Genomic DNA, 19,827 nt, shown 5'->3' with positions numbered 1-19,827 from the left:
TTTACCAAAAAGTTAGCCGTGTTGAAAATTTCGATCTGCTCTCTTTTCTAACTGTCGATCGGCATCAAGCCAGCATAGATGAGCTAATATAAGCAAAAACACACTCAAGAAAGTTGCAATATGAAAGGAACCCGTGTTTAATTAGCACCGTACTAATATTAGCCTTTCAGGAGATTTTTATTGCGACAAGATAGTCTTCATATCATTATTTTTTCTGTGCCAGAACGGGTATGCAGTCTTTTATAAATTATATTGTATGAATAGCTTTTGTGTCGTGCAACGATGAAATAAAAACCTGTGATAGGAGGCTTAATCGGTTTATCAACCTCTCATCTGAGTTTAATTTCTATTTTTGCTCCCGGACAACCGAAAATAGGGAAGCCTTGTTCATGTTTGCGAGAAAAAAATTGTGTCCTCCAAAAACAAAACTTCAGACAGTTTTCGTTTCAGGACAAAATTTAGTTCCGAGTCTGTCTATATGTGGTCAATTTCTTGTAACCGGGAAAACTCCGAAATCGTCAGACCAATTTTTAGGAAATTTTCAGATATTGTGCGGGTTCGTATCAAGATAGTTCCATATGAATTTCATCCCAATCGTATCAATGTTATCGCCTGCACATTCACAAAAGGTGAGGCAGCTATACTGCCCACTCACTTGGCAGATATTTTATTATATACAATTCAATTAATTAAGGTTTTTAGTTGAGATAAAAAAGTCAGTGTCACGAGCGGGATTCGAACCCACGACCTTCGGCTAGATACGCCGCTACTCTACCACTTGAGCTATCGTGACTTCGATCCGCTCGGACACCAACTTCCCATCTCAGCCCCACCTTTTAAATTTTCCCTCCTTTTTGAAATTTTTCAAATGTCGTGTAATCTGTTTGATTCTCGGCGACAAATGAAATGGCCACGAAGAGCTTTAGTAAAGATATACTTCATTTAACTTATTAAATTCACTAGTTTTCTGGTCCGCTTAAGACGGACGCTTAGATAAAAAAGATTGAGGGTTGAGATGGGAAGTAGTGTCCGAGTGGAACGAAGTCACGATAGCTCAAGTGGTAGAGTAGCGGCGTATCTAGCCGAAGGTCGTGGGTTCGAATCCCGCTCGTGACACTGACTTTTTTATCTCAACTAAAAACCTTAATTAATTGAAACATATTAATTGGTCAAGTGAACCACGAAAACTAGTGAATTATATACAGTACTGATAGTTTTATGTACCTAGCGAGAGTGAATGTATTTATTGGCATAAAGTAGTGTGAGTGGGCCAACGGCGGAATATTGAGTACCTCATCGACCCTCAATTAGGTTAGTTATATAGGTAATGGAGGAATATCAAATACTCCACCACCCTGAGTGAATGGTATGTAAATAGGAGTGTAAATGAGAGACTAAGTTGTGGGCTGATATGACCTAGCAGTTGACAGCCCCTGGAGGAGAACAACGGCTGGATAAGCCCGAGGTCTGACCCCGAACTGTCAACACCCGAGGTGGGTGATTCTCCAGGCCGTTAATTTATTGTAAATTACAAAAGCTGGAAATACCGGTGGGCTGAGAGAAGTGATATGCTTTGGGATTTGAGCTTATATAAGTCAAAAATCAGTATAATTCCATCTAGCTCCAACAAAACTGTGTAAACCAAATCGGTGGACGAGTAGTCGGGGCGTCTGACTCGTGTTAGCCACACTAGCGGTCCTTGGTTCGAATCCCGACACATCGGGAATTTTATTTAAAATTTGGAAAAAGTATTTGTAATTTGTTTTTAACCCTCGCACTTGGCAGACTTTTTTTCTAATCTGCGCCTGTTTGTTTCCAAGCAAGAACGTCAAGAGAGATGGAATTCCCGGATTGGATTTAGATAGTTATGCGTCAGGAAAGTGTTATATATAAAATATGTACTTGTGGTTCATCATCTTCAGTGGTGTTTACTATTTGGTGAACCGTGCCCGTTCCTGGGTATTAGATGAGCTATACGGAACGGTGAGACGGGTTAAGTCTGTCATCGAGGATAAGCGGAATAAACTATGGATTCATCACTTTGACCCAAGACGAAATGTCACAATTTATAGTATAATTTTTTATATAAATTTTGTTTATTTTTGAGGAAAGTGAGGGTTAAACAGTTTTCCTCTTAATATCTGTGATGGAATGAAGAAAAAAAGACGGTATTTTTATGGTATTGTCATTTATCGAGAAAGTAAGGGTACTTAACATCGTTAAGCGATAACTGACAAAACAGAAAGTTGTTTTTTTTTCCCCTCCAACAGGGAGTGAATATTAATGAGTAAATGAATAAGGAAAGCCCTCATTCAAGCCATCTGTTCCTCTCGGGCAATTCGTCATCATCAATTCGGAGTAAATGAAGGAGAGGAGAAGAGTATGTGTTGTGGGCCCACGACCTAGGGACTCTGGCACGTTTTGGGCAAGGCTCTGCCAGGATTCGATGTTTTCAGGTCTGACTGTAGACGCCTAGGCACACATATTCAGATGGCCTTGCTTCTAGTTTGTCTGTTTTCATTGTGACGCCAATAAAACAAGCTTAGAGCTCCCATCTCTCTCAATGAGATCTCTCCTCCCCTCAACTCGGCGGCGGCGGCGGCGTTACTTCCAGCCTCCACGCACGAGGCCCGGCTCGGCCGTTTATCACGCTTATAGAATATTAATCAAGGCAGTCATCTTTTTTTTACACCTTTTCCCCTTATGCTAAACATGACCGTTTATGCTGTATTATAGTAAATGATTGCCAGCGATTCTTACAGCTCGCATGATGTGCACGCTTGTCTTTCTTGTTGTCCTATAATTACGGCAATTCACGTGCTAAACATGAAGAAGGAATTGGAAAAAAAAACCTCTGTTGCTAAAGGCTCCTGGAAATTTGTAGGAAAGCTTAAAAAAGATCCCATGCAGCGGTTATATTAAGAAATATTCCTTCCTATATACACTGACAGGCAAAAAAAATCCGCCCACTTGTAATATAACTTGATTTGTATATATTTTTATATATTAATTAAAGTTTTTTAACGGTTAATAATTCAAACTTTGTCTAAAGTAATTTACTAAACTACTAAAAAAGTAAATTGCTAAAAGGCGGACAGATAAAACTTGTCTTAATTTTTAGATTTTTAATAAATATATCAATAGCCTGTATTTCCTCCTCTTGGCATAATTACATCTCAAAGATGCCTCTGCACACTTTTGATCAGTCTGGAAATGTCTCTTTGCTGGAGGTTATCCCATTTTTTTTGCGAAGAGTCCTTTCAAGATCGTGGAGGGTATCAGGAAGTGATGGACGTGCTCTTATTCGTCTTGTGAGGTTTGTGGTTATCCCATAAATGTTGGATGGGGTTCAAATCTCGATAACGGGCTGGCCAGGCTAAGACTCTGATGTTATGCTGTAGAAGGTACGTTTGTACTATGCGAGCGACATGTCGCTGATTTTATCGAGGATAGGCAGCGCGTGATGTTTCAATATTTCATGCTCATAGCGAGTGGCAGTCAAAGACCCTCCACGAACGGCAACCAACTCTGTGCGACTTTCCATTGAAACTCCCGCCCACACCATCACTGAGCTCCGTTGAAAAGGTTGGCTCTCGGAAAAATTACAAGCTTCGTATCTTTCGTTTCGCCTTCTCCACACTCTTTCACGCCCATCTGGAGATCGTAGAGGAAATCTAGACTCATATGTAAAAAGTACAGCAGACTAAACGTCCAAAGACCAATTGGCTGTGTTATCGAGCAAATGCGAGCCGTGCAACTCTGTGTGTTCTGGTCGATTCCGTCCGTACTGATTTAATCTTCTTCGAGCAGTGGGTTTAGAAATTTGAACACTTCAAACTTCTTGGACCTAATGAATCGGTTGAACAACAGTAAGGTGCCGGTTTCGCAAAATTCTCAAATTTAAAAAACGGTCATCCTGTGGTTCTGTTACCCTAGGGCGTCCAGAACCGGGCCTTCTACGGGAGGACCCAGTTTTTCGAAAACGTCTAACCGCGTCTCGCTGTGTTTCGTAGGTAACTCCGATGGCAAAAGCCGCATAACTGATGGAACCTCCATCATCAAGTGCCACACCACGCACAACATCCTCAGCACTACGTGGCATTTTTAAGTTTAAAAATTGAAATTAAGGAAACGAAGATGAAAACTAAACAGTTTATTTCTTCAGAGTTCAAATGAGACCGAATAAACATTTTAAATTCCGTAAAAAGTAAGCATTCAAAAATCCTTTATCCTTGTTTTGGATTAAGGATTAAGTATGTTTACCCCTAATTGATATTCCAAATTTAAAACATAGCATAAACAAGTTTTTATTGAGAAAAACAATGAGGCAAATTAAGGGCAGAATTTTCTTTTATCGAGTAAATGAAAAAAAAAATTCAGTTGGATGAAATTTTTTACCTGTCAGTGTATAATCGAAAATATCAACTACGCAAGATTAAACCCTAAAACTTTCAAAAATAAATAATCAAATTGTCGATTTTTGACGGTTTTTGACTATTTCTTTAGAGTAGTGTCGGTCTCTCTCTTTCATACTATCTCTCTCGCTCTCTCTTTGTGATTTCTTCTTTTTCCATGTCCGTTTTCTTGTTATTCCCTTTTTCTCTCTTTCTTTCTCCCTTGTTCTCTTTATTTGACCCTCATTCTCTCTCTCTCTCTCTCTCTCTCTCTCTCTCNTTACATAAAATATAAAATTTTATATTTTTATATATTAAATTTTATATATTATATAAAATATAAGATTTATCGATACTCGGGTTGGTGTGAAGTGTAACCCCTCATTGAGATTTTAAACATTTTATTAATAAAATTTAATTAGATTTGACAACTCCCTCCACGGCTTTTCCATTATAACTAGTTTTTCCAGTGTCTTTAATTTTCATTACGAACAAAACATCCTTGCTTTGTTTACAAATACGATATGATTCCGATCGTATATTTAATAGCCTTTTCTTAAGTTTGTTTATATTTCTGATGAATTACAATCCGGTTGATTCCCAAGCAATGTAAAGCCGCGATCTCCGTGTGATTTATTATTAATAGGGCTATTAAAAACTGCTGGGAAGACGGTGACATTTGAAAGGGACAAGAGGAAAATTTAAATTCGACGATATCCACCTTCTATTTATCAAATAATAACAATAAGTATTTAGTGATCGTGAGGTGCGGTCTGGTTTAGAAAAACAGTTTCTTTATCGTACCAACGTTTCTATCTTCATCGAGATCATCTTCAGGGCTCAAAATATGGGTTTTCTGTAGATGGTTCCGGTTGAATGTCGTGTTGAGAGTGTATCAATAAGGCTTATCAACTTATTTTGTTATTAAGCAAGATTCGATATATATCAAATATATTTATTTTAATTAGTAAACGTATCGTGGAATTTCTTTAATTGAAAATACTCATTTTGTTATTTATTGAGTAAATTGGCTTTTATATACGTTTCTATTTATATGGTCGGTTGATTAATTTATATTGCAAAATTAGTTATGCTATTGTACAATCTTGCATAATTCCTTCTTTTTTTTTCGTTATAATATTGTTTGGCATGTAATTGTTTACAATTTGAATTAAAATTTGAACCCCAAATTTGCTTAATTTACTTAATTTAGCAACGTTTTGAGTTTCCGCTCAGGGTGGAAAAACGTCGGGGCGGCGAAGCCCCCTCTCATTTAACGGCCAAAGAGCGTTTTCCTTGTGAAACTGTCAGATTGTTCTTTCGGAGGGGAATTAGACAGGGAGGATGTGGATGAACTGGGGGAGTGCTTTCTACCGTATTGATTAAAAAAAATGCTCGCCTCCGAAAAAAAAAGTGCGCTTAAATGGAATTAATCGATAACGACGGAGGCTCCTGGAAAATTCGACCAAAAGTGCCAACCTGAAAGATGATATATGCTCTACATAATTAATGCATTTGTACAACATAAAATGCAAGACTATACGGCAATATATTTGAAAAGGCTTTGGTTGGACGGTTTTTTTTTTTTGCATTCTCCGACAGCCAAGCAGCATTGAAGGCTCTTCCACCTTCCCTGGTCTGGTCTGGGTATGCATCCAACCGAGAAAAGGAAATCAGGTAACTATGATATGGGTGTCACGAGGGGGATTCAAGGCAAGGAGCAGTCTGATAACAAAAATTAAATCAGCCCCAAAACATGCTGAAAAGCCGAAGAATTCATCAGGTGCGACATCCCAGTCAAAAGACAAAATTCTCCCTGCCTTCTAAGAGTAAAGGAAAATAATACTTAAGAGCACCTTGCCTTTATTCTGGACATTGCATATTGAATTACCACATTTAAAAAAAAATGGAAAAAGTGACGCCTATGACTCTGTCATAAAACACCAAAGACATCATAACACATCCTATGTGTCTGCAATTTGCCTGGAAACGGTACAGCTAGGGAAATTAGCGAAGAGGAACTGCAGAAAGTGCTCAAATACCTTAAAAGTATATAGTAAGGAAAATAAAGAAGGTCAATTTTCACAATTGATCTTTTAGGCTGCAGTGAAAGAAAGGGAGACATATGTCACCAATGACCGGGGGGGTCACATCACGCACAAATACACGCAAACAATCAAACTTTCTAACATTTCGTTACAAAGAAAAGTATCGGACTTTTTTTTACATATGCGGTAAAGGCGGGCTTACGGTCTGTGACTTTGAATACTAGTTGAACAGCGTAATTGATCTTTCTAGGTCTGCCAATTGTCGCTGTTTTCCTTATCATGTATCGCTTTTCTTCTCAATGGAAATCTTCGATTTTATTTCCTGTTTTACACTGGTATCTTTTTAACAAGTCCCCCCTTTAATTCATTGATGGTCTGTTTGAAAAATAGTTTTTATTAAAGCCGCCATCCTGGAGGACAATGACGCGGGTCATGGAAGGGAACAAAAGTCTTTTCTAATAATAAATAAAGCTGAAATCTTCAAATGAGCCGTGAAATCCAAGGAGAGTGTCATTGAAGAGGCTCGACGGACGCAGCTTTTGTGGGTGATGTTCTTGAATTAGAGGCTTAACCATGAACTTACGGTGATTATCCGGTGGTGGTGGCACTGGAGAGAAATAAAATTATAATAATAGCCTGGAGTTTGATGTAAGAAGCATGAAGGTGGAGCCATTGTTGGCCGTGAGGTGGCTTCCAGAACGAATCCTCTTCCATTACTTTCCGTCACTAGACACCTGGTCACATCGTGAGTGCCGTCGTCACACACGCACTTTTGTCACCTCGACAATCCGGAAACGGGGGGAAAAAATTACTTAATTTGCTAGGGAAGGAAGAAGTCCCCTACCATGTAAAATCAACAGTCACCAATGACCTATTCCCTAAATTATTATTTCTAACATTGTTAAAACAGTATCTTCCTTTATCTCTGCTTCTATTTTTTCTATTACTTTTTTAAATGATTCACGCCACCCCTTTTCTTTCTATCTCTCTCCCGCTCTCTCCTCAAACCTCGTTTTATCTCACTCCCTCCAACACACACTTCTTCTCCCTCTCTTTTGTAATTATCCTCTTTTTTTACCCGATTCAGAGTCTATTCTCTTCTTTCTCTCTCTCTCTCTCTCTCTCTCTCTCTCTCTCTCTCTCTCTCTCTCTCTCTCTCTCTCTCTNTCTATATTTCTTTCTCTCTCTCTCCCTCTCTCTTTCTCTCTATCTCTCACTCTCACTTTCTCTCTATCTCTCTCTCTCTCTCACTCTCACTTTCTCTCTCTCTCTCTCTCTCTCTTTCTTTCTTTCTCTCGCTCTCTCTCTCTCTCTCTCTCTCTCTCTCTCTCTCTCTCTTTCTTTCCTTCCGTCCCTCCCTCTCCCTCTCCCTCCCTATCTAAGATGACAAAAATATTCTTAATATTCTATTAGATCGATAAGTTTGGCATGTTTATTGAAATATTATTACCAGACCGTAAGAATATTCTTTAGAAACGAATCGCTTTTCCTCAATGGTTTTTATTGATGTATGAATTTTTGCAGGCAGATTTTTATAATTACTGTTGTTTTATATACACTGAACATAAATTTAGGTAAGGGGAAAAATGTTCTCAATTTTTTATGAAGCCATTTATGGAAGTGTGAACATAAGGCGACCTTAATGTGAGTCTTGAGATTTTCCAGTCGAATTAATTCTACGTTTTTCCAGATTTGCCCCGATGTTGTGGGTGGAGGTGTTAAATCATCGAATTGAGCCAAATCTTATAAGCATTCGTTCAAAGCCTCTTTCAGTTTAATTCTGCTTGGAGTCGAGTAGGCAGAGACAAGAACTAATTTTGAACGGCCCGTTTATGGCCAGGGCTGGTTTCGTAAGCCTTCGGTTTTATTTCCCTGGTCAACTTGTGGGTAAAAAAAAGACGACGAAATAACCCTATCCCTTCATTATTGCCTCGGCTCTTCACTTTAAGGATTTATCGCCCCCCCCCCGGACAGGATTTATTTATTTATCCTTTACACGATTTGGCGCACTTCCCCACTCCGAAGTGTGTCGATAAATACAAATTTTATCTCTTTATCGGCTGTCTTACGTGTCGGGTTGTTTGTACAACGGGTTGCTCCTTTCGTCCCGTTAAATCGCCCTTTGCGTCAAAACGGCTCCTCCGGCGAAACACATTTCCAGCCCCGAATAGTTTCGGCCGTTGTCAATAAAAAACATCAAAACAAATCATAGCTTATCTCATTTGCCATTTATTTTAATCTCAACGGCTGTTACTAACGTCAAACAAGGCCTTTTATCTAGGCAACTGAGTCTTATTTTCAAACTCGAAACATTTTAAATTGAAAAAACCATCTCAAACGAGTTGAACTGTTGACGGCAGCTTGCTCGGAATTAATCGTTTCTGGGCCGCCTATTCTCGCTGTGTGTCTGTTTGGATGGACTAAAACAATCTTCATAACACTTCTTATGTACATTATATTGCTAAACTGTGTTAACGTTTGCCCCGAACATAAAGCATACTCACCTAAAACTAGTTCTATCGCTATAACCAATAGTAAACTGTTAAACACCAATCATTTTTTTTTCTATTTAATACATAAATTTGACAACGTTTTGATGAAATTTTGTGAACTTGCCGTCGGCTTGTTGAAAACAATTATTGAGAACCGATTGCGCTACTTTGACATTGAGCTGACTAATCGTCATTGTGATGAAAACGTGCGATAAATCGAGATCAACAAACTTGCGCCAGATTTTCCCGTAGCCCGTACGTCCCGTGGAAAAGGCTATCGGACATCAAAAATAACAATAATAAACAGTCCGTTACCTTAAAAGATTTAGATGGGAAAATATCCTTAGGTTCTCTAAAAAAGTGCTTTGGATTATGAAAATACCGGTTTGTTGGATAAGCGTAGTTTAGTCACATACTTGAGTGTTATCTTAAATAAAATTATGAAAATATCACAAATCCCGAACGCGTTAACAGCAGACTTAACAAGTTACAATAAATGTCACAATTTACATTTTTCTGAACTTTTAGAAGAAGAAATGAGACCCATCCTTTGCTGAGATTTGTGTTAGATCATTACCTGCACTCATCACAAATTCCCTTGAATTACAATCCCTTTTGAATTGTGAGAACCCTATGAGACAAGGCGCATTCAATTATGAGATTTATGAAGTAATATGATACATCACCAATTTTCAGTAGTTACAGTACTGCTTGAATTGTGAGAAAACAATGATTTACGCATCCTTTTATAAAATTTGTATTAATCATCTGATAAATTCACCTCACATAGTACTAAAATTTTGAGAACAAAAATATGAAACGCACCTTTTGCAGTACATAGATAATCCGATGGATTTATCACAAATCCCCTTTATTAAAAATAAATCTTTGAATTGTGAGAAAAACATGATTTGAGACTCATCAATTGTGTGAGATTTGCGTTAATCATCTGATGAATTTATCTAAATCTCCTGTACTTACAATACGTCTCGAATTCTGACAATACAAAGATTTGAGATGTATCCTCTGGTGAGTTTTGTAGTAGATCATCTGATGAATCCATCACAAATCCCCTTTATTAGCAATAAAACTTGAATTATGAGAAAAACATGATTTGAGACGCACCTTTTGTGAGATTTGCGTTAATCATCTGAGTAATTTATGTAAATCCCCTATACTTACAATACTTATCGAATTCTGACAATACAAAGATTTGAGATTTATCCTCTGGTGAGTTTTGTAGTAGATCATCTGATGAATTCATCACAAATCCCCTTTATTAACAATAAATCTTGAATTATTGTATAAGACGAGATTCATCTTTTCATTAATTTTTAATTAAATCCACTGATGAATTTATCACAAATTCCCTGGATTTACAATAGGTCCTAAATAGTGAAATTTCAAAGAGATAAAAGTGATCCTTTTGTCAATTTTGTAGTAACTGATGAACTCATCACGGTTCCCCTGTACCCAAATACTTCTCGAATTGTGTGAATATTTGATGATTTGAGACCCATCATTTGATGAACTTATCACAAATTCCCTGGACTTAGAAAAGTTTTGGAACAGTAGATGTCAAAGAAATGAGACGCACCCTTTTATGTATTTTGTGGGAAATTATCTCATACATTTATCGCATACCCCCTGTGTATTAGTGTCCAATACTTCTCCAATTGTGAGAAAACGAACAGATGAAACGCATACATTGTTGAGATCATACAATACATCTTAAATTATGAGAATGTTTCCAATTTTTTTTTTATTGTGAAAAGGAAGTGAGGCGCATGCTTTAGTGAATTCTTAATTAAATAATCTGATGAACTTGTCACAAATTCCCAGCTTCTTTGGGAATTTGTGACCTGCTATTAAGGGATGTCGGGTTTTTTTTTAAATTTCTATTTTCTATTATTTTCATAATAAAATAATAGATTCACTAGTTTTCGTGGTCCGCTTGACCAACTAATATCTTTCAATTAATTACAGTTTTTAGTTGAGATAAAAAAGTCATTGTCACGAACGGGGGTGGATCGAAGTCACGTTAGCTCAAGTGGGAGAGCAGCGGCGTATCTAGCCGAAGGTCGTGGGTTCGAATCCCGCTCGTGACAATGACTTTTTTATCTCAACTAAAAACCTTAATTAATTGAAATAAAATAATAGGCTGTTTAAAAAATATATGTACATGTATAACAAATATACATCGCTCCTCTGTGGTTGTTTCTAGTCGATAATGGAAGAATCGTCTTTCGGAGTCACCTTGGTGGATTAACCATAATCGCGGGACAAAAATCTAACAAAGGACGAGCCATCTCACTGTGAAATAGCATTTTTCGTTGTGTTCTGGTCTAATTTTTCGCACAATTTCTTTCTTTATTTATTATGTAGTATAATTACGTCGAATTAACACAGTCGGTGAAGTATCGAAAAATCGGTTGTAATCTAGTGGAATTTGAAACTATTTATAGTTTCACTTTGGCTAGGCCCGAGTCATTTATGACGGTCATATGATTTAAAGGGTCTTTGGATATAATAAAGTTGATGTACACTGATTGGTTCCATTAATCACACAGATTATTATTTCTCCCCATTTCTAGAATTATTTTTTTTAATCCTAGTATTATTATAAACATAGCGTAAAACTACATTGGTTTTGCCTCTCAATATGTTTATCAGAAATTATTATCGCCGGGAGTTGATCACAAATGACAATTTTTTTTCGCGAGGTCAAGATGGGAGATATATTTTAACTCGGGGCGATAAGGATTATTTGTTTTATATGATAAGAAAATTACCAAAAAAAAACACAGATTTTTTTATTTAAAACTGGCGAGAGAAAAGAACCAAGCTACAAAGATGTTTTTTTTTGGATGTGTTTTATATCATAAACACCGTTGAAAAACAGTTCTCTCGTTGGAAGACTTGTGCTCCTCCGGTCAAGGGAAGGACATCGATTAAATGACTAAAATGCTCGCTATTGAGCCTGGTCCATATTAAAATTCTCATTCAGACTCCTGGATTTGTTTTTTTTTTTTTTATGTTTGTCTCTTTTCCAATGATTTATATTGATCTTTTCAATCCGTTTTTCCTGTTAGCACTGTTGACAGAGATGATTCAGCCCGATGGCAGACTCTCTAAATTGTGAACCTTATCTTCACAAATGTTGGCTGATTAGGACTGTTGGGATGTTTGCACGGTTGTCGTTGATCTCTCCTCGCAACACCTGTATTAACAAGTTACAAGAATAGAAATGCACCGTTTTACGTAATTCTTTTGAGTAGAGTTGCAACAGTTTTCCGCCTAGTTCACTGGAATTTTTCAACGCTCTTAGCTGTTTTGAACCGGCAGGTTTCGATTTCAAATGGGTTTCGGCTTTGCGCCATCCTCACTGGGAAACTAACGAGTTTCGCACAATCAACCAGAATTTTAGTCTGGAACAAGATGTCGTCAATGATAATCAGCAGGAGAAAATTTCAACTTTCGTCGTTATTTGTTCGACCGAATATCGAGGCCCTTCGATGAAGCTTTTGTTCTTCTTGGGTTTTTTCGATATCAGAGCGAATCTGAAACATTCCAACAGTCATGAAGAAAAGAAAATGTGGCAGTAATTTTTGTTGTGATTTTTCTGTTTGAAGTCTGGGCGATGGTGAATTTTTATTTTGTTAGTTTCCTTCCATTCGGGTCCGTCTAACCTCGCTGTTTTTCACTTGTGTCCTTTGTCACGCCAATGAACCCAAGCTGAACGTTTTTGAACGGTACATCGCGCGATAATTGGCAAACCAGAAAAGACTAAACTCATAAACATGCACAAAATAGGTAAAAGAACGTAAGATTATCAAAACTAACACAGAAACGAACAGAGAAACTCAAATTAGTCCACATTGACTGAACATTTTGGAATTTGTACATTACCGATCATTTTGGCCTGATTATCCTCGCTGTCCGTTGTCTGTAAGCAAATATGGTGTGTTCGCAGTTTTGTCTGTTGTGCCCTTTTTTCATACCTCTGAAGCACCCAAGACGGACGAGGTGATCGGCACATTGCGAAACTTGGGCGGACCAGAAAGGATAAAACTGTTGTAAAATGCACAGTACGCATAACAGAACGAAAGATTAACAAAAAAACACAGGCTAGCCATATCTGATAAAGAGACGAACAGAGAAACTCGTCGATATTGGCTGAACATTTTGAAATTTGGTCATTATCGATGATTTTGGTCAACCTATCCTCGGTGTTTAAGAAGTGCATCCTTTGTCATACGCTGTACCATCCAAGAACGTGTCTGATCGGTTTCGCATATCATTTCCCCATATTCAGTGCGTCTTTCGTTGTTATTACTAACGGACAGACTGAAGTTGGAGAAATGCCGAAACGAGCCCGACAGACCAACACAGCAAGTACAGTCAGACCAAAATGATCAGCAACGACTGAATTTCAGGTTCATTACATCTCACAATTGACCATTTTGAAAATTGGTCGTGAACGATGGTTTTGGTCAACCTATCCTCGGTGTTAAAGAAGTGTATCCTTTGTCATACCGCTGTACCATCCGAGATTGATCGGTACTTGGTCTGCCTATCGCCTCTGCGTTGGTCTGTCCGGCTCGTTTCGTCATTTCGCCATCTTCAATGTGTCTTTCGTTGTTATCACTATTAAACAGACCCACTGAAGTTGGCGAAAAGCCGGAACGAGCCTGACAGACCATCACAGTGGCGATAGGCAGACCAAAATGATCGGTAACGACCGAAGTCCAGATTCATCACACATCACAATTGAACGTTTTGAATTAAAAAAATAAATAAATCTATAAAAGTTACTATATTTAGTTTGAAAAATAGACTAACTTATGGTCATGATGTTTTGACTTGAGGATAGAGAAAAATAAAAAGTAAGAAAAAAGACCAAACTACAAAATTTGTAGTTTCTACTTTGTTTCATGTTAAAGATTACTAAATACTGGAATCCCACTGTGGTATAAAGTAATTTATAATATTGTTAAACAAAACTTTTTCCAAAACTTTAGAACAAAGATTTAAACCGAAGAAATGATTAGTTTCATATATGGCAAAGTAAACAGATACCACTTTTGAAAAAGGGTCGGCTCTTATGAATCCGTTAGCCCAGCTTGAAATTGTAAATTACTCGTCAAAAAAAAAATTAAAACTAACAATTTCAAAAGGCACCAAGGGCGTTTTAGCCAGTCTCTATTTTGTACATAATTTATCACAATCGACAACCGTGTGTCGCCTTTTAGTAATAAAATATTTCATCCTGATCGGTTGTGAAAAGAGGAAAATAGTTATAGCCGATATCTCATGAGACCCTCATCTCGGCCCGATCCGGAATGCTCCGGCGCTCCTCCTTTCCGGCCAAGATTGTTACCTGAGAGGGACTTTCAAGAGCCAGAGGAACGCTTTATAATTCCCTCAGGAACATTTTATTGCTTCACGTAAAAGTTTCTTGCTTTTGATGTCCTTAATTGCTCTCTTTAACATCAAAATCGTTACACGTCTTCCCTTTTTCTTCTTTTTTTAACCAAATTGGGCGAATGATGAACTTTTTGTTTCCACAGTGGAAAATTATTTTATGACTTTTTTTCGATTGTTAATAGAAATGTTTCGCCTTCGCCTTGCCAAGAGATGTCAGAATCACTCTCAACCGTGCTTCTGGCCAAAGAGTAGACCTTGTCAATCAGGTTTTAATGGTCCACTGTTTATAGAACTTCAAATACTGGTCTGTCTAAGGTCACTTTAGCCTTTCTCATTGCTTAATCTTCATTATCGGGCAGAGATTGAGAGGCGATAAAGTTAGCCTAAAAACTGTTTCGATGATTTGAAAATTGATGGCGTTTTGAAAAACCCAATTCCATTTAAGGAATGATATTACACAAGTCACAAATCCAGGATATCAATAACAATAAAATGCCGGAACAATTTCTCAAAACTAAATAAATTTTGTAGACTTCTCATAATTTCTACAGGGCACAATTGCCCGTTATACTTCTTTGAACCGGCGACATATGTTTCATCAACATCAACATCAAAGCAAGAAAAAAAAACGCAAATGAGAACAAATGCCCACGTCTTGTAAATTTAATAATATTATTGATCAGAGACCCATTGAAAAGGAAACAGGGCTTTTCATTGCCTGAACAAAACCCTAGTGAATACAATTTTAATAAATACACTTTTTTTTACTTAGAAACTTGGAAAGGTAAATAAATCTCTTCCAAACCAATCTACTCAGATATAGACAAGTGAAAGATACAAATTGATAGATAAAACCACTTACTAATTGCAAAAGAAAGAATTAAAGCTGCTTTTTTGTCTATAAAAGTTATAACTAAAAAAATCAATTTTAAATAATATTTGATCTTTCAAGGACAAAAGAAAATTATTTTAAATTCCATCTATTGTTTCAGATATTTTCATCGAAATCCGAGCTTCAACTCCACTCACAGCTACATATGCGTGAAGTCAAGCCTTACAAATGTACTCAATGCAGTAAAACTTTCGCCAATAGTTCCTATCTGAGTCAACACACGAGGATCCATCTAGGGATTAAGCCGTACAGGTGTGAAATCTGTCAGAGAAAATTCACCCAGCTGTCTCATCTCCAGCAGCACATCAGGACTCACACGGGAGACAAACCGTATAAATGCAGGCATCCCGGTTGTAACAAAGCTTTCAGCCAGCTCAGCAACCTCCAATCGCATTCGAGGTGTCACCAGACTGATAAGCCTTATAAGTGTAATTCATGTTATAAGTGCTTTAGTGATGAGCCTTCACTTTTGGAGCACATCCCGAAACACAAGGAGTCGAAACACTTGAAAACTCATATTTGCCAGTACTGCGGCAAATCTTACACGCAGGAGACGTACTTAACAAAGCATATGCAGAAGCATGCCGAGAGGACGGACAAACGACCGCCTATTATAGGAATACCGAGGGTGAGTTTGGACAATGCTCATTATTGGCCTAAAGTGTCGCCGGACACTGCGAACAACCTGGTTGATGTGATGCAGCAGCAGCATGAAGCGTACAGCCAAAATGGACTACTTCCTGATCATCACCACCTCAGAGATCTCAACGGGGATGATCACGTAATGCGAGGCGTCCAGCCGCCTGCTCCTCCTCCCACACCTTCAGCGGCATCACCGCTCAATTATCACGACTCGGTTATTTCATCGGGCGGGATTAAAACAAATACGTCCTCAGCATCTGCTTTCACCCCCATCCAGTCGATGGGAATGCCCAGTCATCACCATAGCCACCATCAAATCCCTGATCACCACCGGTCAGCTTACCTGTCTTACAATGCGATAGCTTTTCCTGGTACAAAAATGAGCCAGCTAGGCAGTGTTCAGACATCGGTGGGTATGGAGATGCCAAAAGCACCCGTCACCTCCAACGGCTTCCCGAATCAACTAATCTCCCTTCACCAAATAAGGAATTATGCTCACCAACCTGCACCGACACTGATGACGACCGAACACTTACTCCAAGGACTTAAGGAAAAGGGACAATAATATTATATTCCTGCTGATTGTGTGTAGTTACAGGATGGTGCTTATATACTTTGATTTTATAAAAACAAAATTATAAAATGTATAAAAGTGATGGAAGTAGATGAACGGAGCAAATTGCCAATACTTGTGTGAGTGAGTGTATCATGACATTGCATTATTTAAGTGTACAAACGTATAAAATTTATTCTATGTCTGTTGTGCATTTTTCCATGTATGAACAATATTATTGACAAATCACATATATAAAAGTGTTGGCCAAAAGGAAGTATTGAAAGAACATGATACTCAAATTTTTAAAACAAAAGGTGAAAAACAAAAAGTTAAATTGTTCATAAAGCTTCCATTTTATATTTGCTTGTACAACATATCGTACTACTATGCGACAAAATGAAATTAGCCACATATTTTCAACAATTTGGTAAGAAATAACTTATGGTGAACGTTAAAGGCAAAGCAAATTAGTCATTATTTACTTTCATTAAAAAATAAACAATCGCATTATTATATCTGTATCATTCTTCAAGATGATGAAATGAAAGATGTACACAATGAAATATTATCTGGGATTTTCTTTGTTTCATAAGCTATTGCTTTCCAAGTTTTTACCCAAATATGATGACTGAAATATTTTGTCGCAAGTGTTTTCTTTTTTCTTTTTCTTTTTTTTTCCTTTCCTTTTTTGTATTAGTTTTTATTAAATGTTACGTTGAAATGACTATAGATAAGTACTATGTACTTGTAAATTGCACTTTTTACATTATGTACTTAGTGAAGGTTGCTATATAAAATGTTTAAGTTTTAAGCAAAAATTGAGTTTTGCTGTTTCTTTTGTTCCTTTTTGTTACTTTTTTGGATGTACATATTTTCTGTAACACAATTATACTCTATGTACAGTTTCAAACCTAAAATAAGTTTATAATAGTAGAATAATATTTGGAAAATTATAAGATAGTTCGTACTATTTAGAAGATTGTTCTAGTTGTTTTTCCAACTGCGATGGGCTTGACATTCTTTTTTTATTATTATGATTATTATTAAAATGTTCTGGTTGATATGCTGCTATACAGGGTACCGATTTCTGATGAAAAGATATAATATCTATTATACTTTTAATCGCTGTAAAATGGAACAAAACTGGTAGAACGCAACTACTTTTTAATAAAAGGAGTGGATCTTTAACTCTTAATACTTAAAACATTTTTTCATCTATTTGGAAGATTAAATAATAATTAAAGAATACATTTCTTCAAGTAGAACCTGTTTAACTTAAATGTTTAGATGAAAAAAAGACAGTTTGGAGGCATTTTCAAAATATACAGCGCTCCTTATTTCTGGAATCATGCAAAATCAAGAAGTTAAAGAAGGGCAGCAGTATCTCGACAAGCAAAAAATGTTGCAATATTTCCTGAAAATACTCTTAAGGTGGCACAAGTGTAAATTATCCGAATATTCGTATAGACTTTTACAATATTGTAAATATTTAAATTTATATGTTTGAACCTTCGGTTCTGGTGTTACTTATAAATACATTGTAAAATAACTTCAAAAGTTTTTTAGGTAGCCCATTTTCAAAGTTAAATGTTATTTAATTAAAGTTATACACATTATGTGTCTCTTTTAAAGAAATGGATGTGTACATATAAATATCAATTTTTTCTCCATATATTGGTATGTTCACATACATAAAAAGACTTATCCACCTGTTGCTCATTATGTTCTCATTTAAACTCGTGTCTGAAGCCGGTCGGACGGCTGGCAAACATAGTGAATGCGGTATAAAAATACCTTTCGCTCATGTTGATTTTTGATCTCGTAGTATTTATTGTTTCTTTTTTTCTTATTATTGCTAATTACATCAAAAACATCACATCTTAGACACCTTTTTAAAAGAGTACATAATGGCAGAATATCTACTTAATACAGCGTTTAAAGCAGGACAAGTTTCAAATATGATTTGAACAGATGTACAACTGTAAATGGTGAAATACTATGTTACGTCTTTCATAGCTCCCATTTGAGTATCCTCAATTGGCTTGTTTATATATTTTGTTACTATTACTTGTTTTTGTTACAATATCCACTATACCAGGGCCTAACCGATAATTGTTTTATGTGGTTAAAAAAAAATTACAAACGTTAATGTGTAAGTACGCAATTTATTTTGATTCCCTAGAACTGTTCACATATATGAAATATTATTAAAAAATATATATAGTCAAGTTGACATCATTTTATTTAAAATGTTAATAAAGAGTTATTAAGTGATTGAATTTTGTATTTTTTTTTTTTTTTTTTTTTTTAATTCAATGAGTCCTTGGTGATTTAAGGCATTGTAGTTATCTAAGGACAAGGTGTTGATTGATCTCTCCAGGGGGCATGTTACAAGGCCAAGGTCTGCTAGATATTTATATCCCAATCTCTATACAAATCAAATTTCTAAGGGGTTGGTTTTTAGCAGTATTAACATAATATATTTACTGTACCTTATAAAATCAAATCCCCAAGCAAGAAACGATTATTTGATGTTTGAAAGTTTTCATTTTTTGCTCGTAAAGATAAACTGATTTTTTCCTAATCCTGTTGTATAATTTATTATTAAGATAGCTAAAAGCTCAAAAGAGTTTAAACTTAAGGATATTGTTCAAAATATATACAGTTTTCAAAGAAATTATCTTGGTATGTCAATAAAATAAGCTTTTTCTGGCATTCTAAAAAAATAGGCTAAAGTATTTTTCACAACATAAAAAATTAAAAGCTCAAAACAGTTAAACTTTAGGATATTGGTCAAACTAAGTATGTATATAAAATTGTCAAAACATTGTTTCCGAAATTGTCATATCCCCTCTTGAAACAATGGAAATTTTTCATGTCATCAGTAAAATTGGGCTTTTTCTGGCATGCAAAACTGGTTTTTACAAGCAAGAATTAAAAGCCCAAATACCTAAAGGATATTGGTCAAAGTAAGTATATACAATTATCTTGATGCAATGTAATTTGTACTAATGTCAATTAAGAAGTTGAGCTTTTTCTGACATACAAACCAGATAGCCTGAAGTATTTTTACAATATAACAGAACTAACTAAAAACTCACAGAGATAAATTTTAGGATATTAATCGAACTATGAATCGAATTTATAATCTCTATTAATCGAACTATGTATATACAATTTTCAAAGAAATGTCTTGTTAATTGTTTAAAGATAAGCTTTTTCTGGCTTACTAAAAAAATAGGGTGAAATATTTTTTACAATATTTACAAAGGTAAAAGTTCAAATTGTAGGTAAACTTAAGATATTGGTCGCACTATGTATATACAATTTTCTAAGAAATGTTTTGTTAATTGTTGTTATACGTGTGTAAAGATAA

The 19,827-nt window shown here is 36.2% G+C and overlaps 1 protein-coding gene across 6 annotated transcripts in view; it reads left to right on the top strand.

Annotated features, from left to right (window-relative positions):
- LOC106666508 (zinc finger protein rotund-like) overlaps positions 1 to 18,717 on the top strand; it is a 352,459-nt gene extending 333,742 nt beyond the window's left edge. For 5 of the 6 annotated variants that reach the window (XM_014393760.2, XM_024225721.1, XM_014393762.2 and 2 more), the window contains one exon: positions 15,354 to 18,717. In XM_014393760.2, coding sequence (XP_014249246.2) covers positions 15,354 to 16,460 — 1,107 coding nt within the window. In that variant the 3' untranslated portion in view covers positions 16,461 to 18,717. Of the gene's footprint in view, positions 1 to 15,347 lie in introns of all 6 variants that reach the window. The other variant, XM_024225723.1, reaches the window with a different exon arrangement.
- The last annotated feature ends 1,110 nt before the right edge of the window (positions 18,718 to 19,827 follow it).

Source organism: Cimex lectularius, unplaced genomic scaffold, assembly GCF_000648675.2.
Source record: "Cimex lectularius strain Harlan isolate CLEC.00 unplaced genomic scaffold, Clec_2.1 scaffold90, whole genome shotgun sequence".
In the NCBI taxonomy this organism is placed as follows: Eukaryota; Metazoa; Arthropoda; class Insecta; order Hemiptera; family Cimicidae; genus Cimex; species Cimex lectularius.
Note: the sequence above shows the minus strand (reverse complement) of the source record. Positions and strands in the feature narration are given on the sequence as shown.